Here is a 3,703-nt window from a genome sequence, read left to right as displayed (position 1 = left end):
AATTAAAAAAACAATCCACCTGCAAATGTACAAGTGGCTAAAGCACACTTGTGCTTTAGCCACTTGTACATTCGTAGATTGAATGTGCAAATCGCAGATGAGGCTATCCTATATGCGAAATTCGTGACTATTTTTGCAAATTCAATTTATTTTTGACTATTTTTGTAATGTAATTAATGTAAATGATTATTTTTATACCATCATCAAAAATTAACCGATTAAGAGGCTCAACTTGTTTCATTGCAAAACCTTGGGGAGTGTTCTGCAATACAGACAAAGATAAAGAAAGAGGCCAAAGTCAAAGTGTAGTAATAACTAATAACCAGTTGCACACTCCAAAAAACGCCACCTCCTCCACCGTCAGCCTGCGCAGGAATTGTAACCCTTATCCGTCGACTTTCACCCAACGCCGTTCCAATTTCCAAGCAGTAATGGGCGGTGATACAATTTCTCTTCCGGATTCCTCCATTGACGATGAAGACCTATCCTCCATCAACCAGCAATTCCTTGATCGTTTGAGCGTAATACCCACTTCAAGGTTTGTTTTCTTCTCTAAAAGCTGGAAATTATTGAACTGCAAAACAATTTAAGATGAATCCTGAGTAATAATTTTTTGATTCAGGCCAGGTGGTTTGAAAGCCAAAACAACGGACGAGAACGAATCCATGTTTATAGAATATGATGCTACGAGCTTCCGAGATTCTTATAACACTTTGAAGAGCAAAGAAAATGAAACAAGAACGCACAGTGTCTACGCACAAGTTCTTAAGAATTACGATGAATTGAAGCACCGGGCTTTGAATATAGAGGTGGCTAAAAGTAAAATTTTGAGGTACTGTTTATCATCATATGAACCCATTAATGAGACTGTATCTTATAGGCGAAGTTCGATTTAAGTTGAGCTCAATTACTATCTTTACTTCTACCTTCAATTAGAAATCTATCAGAGTTTGTAAATTTCAGGCTCTAAAATCTCGGTAAATTCCTTTCCTGCTTTCTTTAGTTATTTCTCTGTATTGTTCATCAGAATTTTGAATCTGCAATATGAGGTAGCAGTAGCATATACAAACCCCCATAAATAGGATCTTTTTGAGAAACTTTTCAGTATTTTTTTCCAGCTATACCCCTGGATCATGGGTAGAAAACGTAGGAGGGATGACCATGAGTGACTACAACTTGCCAAAAACAACAACACTTCTATTAATCGGCCCAAAAGGATCTGGGAAAAGCAGTCTCATCAACAGAATCTCAAGGGTTTTTGAAGATGACAAATTTTCACCAGAAAGAGCCCAAGTCACATGTATTCTGTCATTTCACAATTCTGTGCATTATATATATACTTTCTGTATTTTCAATCATTCCAATGAAATTAATAATCTTGATTGATTGTTTCAGATAATTCATCCATTGGAAATGGAACTTCCTTCCTCCATGAATACATGATACCAAGAAATTCAACTTCTTTCTGCCTGTATGACACTCGAAGCTTTTCCAATGAGTTGTCTGAAAATTTGGAAATGATCAAACACTGGATGACAAAAGGTGTTTCTCACAATGAACTGGTGAAAAGGTTGAATTTTATAAATTATAATTTATTATTTCTCATCAGATTATCATAGTGTTCTACTGTTCTACCTATATTCTTATTCAAATGTTATTCCGGATATACAGTCCAACTTCAAACCCCAAAATGAAGGATAAATTCGTCTCTTATGAAAGAAGGAAAGTCAACTTTGTTATATTTGTGGTCAACGGGTTTTCAATTCTGAAATGTTTAGACAGCAATGGAGCAGACACACAGTATACAGAAACGGTTTCTAAAGTTTTCAGTTCACCATTTTTGTCTTTCAAAGGTAACTATGGAATATGGATTATGAAATGCCATTTTTTTTTTTCAGTTTTATTCTATGAGTTTTTTTTTTATATCTTTTTCACTCATATCATCCATTTTTTCAGATCATAAACCTGCTATTGCAATTACACATGGAGATCTACTTACATTATCTGAACGTGCACGTGTTTGTGTTCATCTTGGAGAGCTTCTTGGTGTTCATCCAATTAAACAAACATTTGACATTCCAGATAACAATGAAGTCACAACTGAGTTGACTATTGTTGACTTGCTGCGTTATGCTCTTGAGCATGCTGATAGAAACCTTCCTTTCAAATCCCAATCTCGAATCAACAAGGCAAGACTCTGAAACAAATCAATAATGATATGTTTCTGTTAATCTTGCATGTAACTGAGTTGACTATTTTACATATTTGCAGGGTTGTAGGATTCAGATATGGGCATGTTCAGTACTGATATTAGCTCTGGGAGTGTTCTATTTCACAGTTCATCTTCATGGGTTTCATTCTGACAAAATTCAAGAAGAAAGTGTTCATAAATCGGATCTTGAAATGAAGAGAGTTAACACAGAAAGTGTTGTTAAACCAAATCTGGAAATAAAGGAAGTTTGTAGGGGGAGGAAATCTAAATCTGAATCAAGAAAAGAGAGAAAGAAGGGAAGGGTTCGTGAACCAAGTGTGGAGATAGATTGGGCAAAGATTCGTCACATTTGGTAGGGGCAAATTTGTCATTTATCAACCAAAAAGGCAAAAACTAGGTATGTTTGTATAAGTTTGAGGGTATCTTGAACTGTGTAAATAGTAGTATATAACAACTGGGTGTGAATAAAAGTGGACTATTGATTGTGGAAGAGATTTCCCTTTTGGGTTCACTTCTTCATCAGACATGTAATCTATATAATAAATATACTAAACTATAAAAAAAGTTGTAAATCGTGTTTATAAAGAGACCATAATGATGAATTTACCTAAAATGTGTTTGTAGAAAGATTTTCTTGATCCATTAAGAGTTTAAGTCACTACTGTCAATCTTGTAGACTTGGATAATCAATAATGTAGATAAAGGTGGCATTAAATAAAGTTCAGGGGCCATTTTGTAAATTTATGGAAGTGATGGTCTAAAGTTGTCAATGTGATTTCCATGTTTGACTAACTCAAACAAAACGCATCAGGGGCGTTCATTCTTTGACTCCCACTTTCATGTTCATAGTGTGCCTTGTGTTTTCTCTTTGCTTCATGTATGATTACAAGTGATTGAATAAAAGATTCTTCAATTAGTCAAATCTTGTTCAAATTCTTTTTAATAACTTGTTCAAACTCTTGAATTGGCTTCCATAATTATAACCAGTTAGTTTTTCAATCTTGTTTTGATTAAATCCATTGTAATTTATTGATCTTCTTGTTTATTTATTGTACGACTTCCGTAAGAATATGTTGGGTTTAAAGTGAGCAAAGGAGTAAAAAGATTAGAGTTAATTGTTGAAAAGACTTCAAGGTTTTTATGCACAAGAGAAGTTTTTTTAAAATAAAATTTTGTTTGGTTTAATATAATAAATAAGCTTTAAAAATAATTTATGATAAATCATTATGAGTGCTCTAACATTAATTACCTTCAAGGTATAGAGGAGAGAGTGAAGGTAGGACCAAATCAATATGATTACTTGTTTTAGTTTTAACAGGTTTAGCCGTTTAGGTTCGGTCTAAAGTAAAGATGATTCCTAATACAAATCAAAATCAACACTATTTTTTTTTTTTTTTTTTTTTTTAATTTTTTAGTGCAATTTGTTAAAACAAATCTGGGAAACAATTGTTTATTTTGTAGTTAGCGACCACTATGAGATAAGTGTAATTA

The 3,703-nt window shown here is 33.4% G+C and overlaps 1 protein-coding gene across 1 annotated transcript; it reads left to right on the top strand.

Moving 5' to 3' along the window:
- Nucleotides 1-211: 211 nt before the first annotated feature.
- Nucleotides 212-2,825, top strand: LOC145017997 (P-loop containing nucleoside triphosphate hydrolases superfamily protein). Its single transcript, XM_078975940.1, has 7 exons — nucleotides 212-538; nucleotides 623-832; nucleotides 1,119-1,300; nucleotides 1,396-1,570; nucleotides 1,672-1,853; nucleotides 1,957-2,189; nucleotides 2,272-2,825. Exons 1-7 carry the CDS (start codon nucleotides 432-434, stop codon nucleotides 2,566-2,568), a joined length of 1,386 nt encoding a protein of 461 aa, XP_078832066.1. The 5' UTR covers nucleotides 212-431; the 3' UTR covers nucleotides 2,569-2,825.
- The last annotated feature ends 878 nt before the right edge of the window (nucleotides 2,826-3,703 follow it).

Source organism: Lactuca saligna, chromosome 9, assembly GCF_052625555.1.
Source record: "Lactuca saligna cultivar CGN05327 chromosome 9, ASM5262555v1, whole genome shotgun sequence".
Classification (NCBI taxonomy): Eukaryota; Viridiplantae; Streptophyta; class Magnoliopsida; order Asterales; family Asteraceae; genus Lactuca; species Lactuca saligna.
Note: the sequence above shows the minus strand (reverse complement) of the source record. Positions and strands in the feature narration are given on the sequence as shown.

What these genes read in the sequence shown, in the direction of transcription:
- LOC145017997 (XM_078975940.1), top strand. Translation starts at nt 432, where the DNA reads ATGGGCGGTGATACAATTTCTCTTCCGGATTCCTCCATTGACGATGAA. An exon ending in AGCGTAATACCCACTTCAAG is followed by an intron (nt 539 to 622) that starts GTTTGTTTTCTT and finishes TTTTTGATTCAG; the next exon opens with GCCAGGTGGTTTGAAAGCCA. An exon ending in ACCATTTTTGTCTTTCAAAG is followed by an intron (nt 1,854 to 1,956) that starts GTAACTATGGAA and finishes CCATTTTTTCAG; the next exon opens with ATCATAAACCTGCTATTGCA.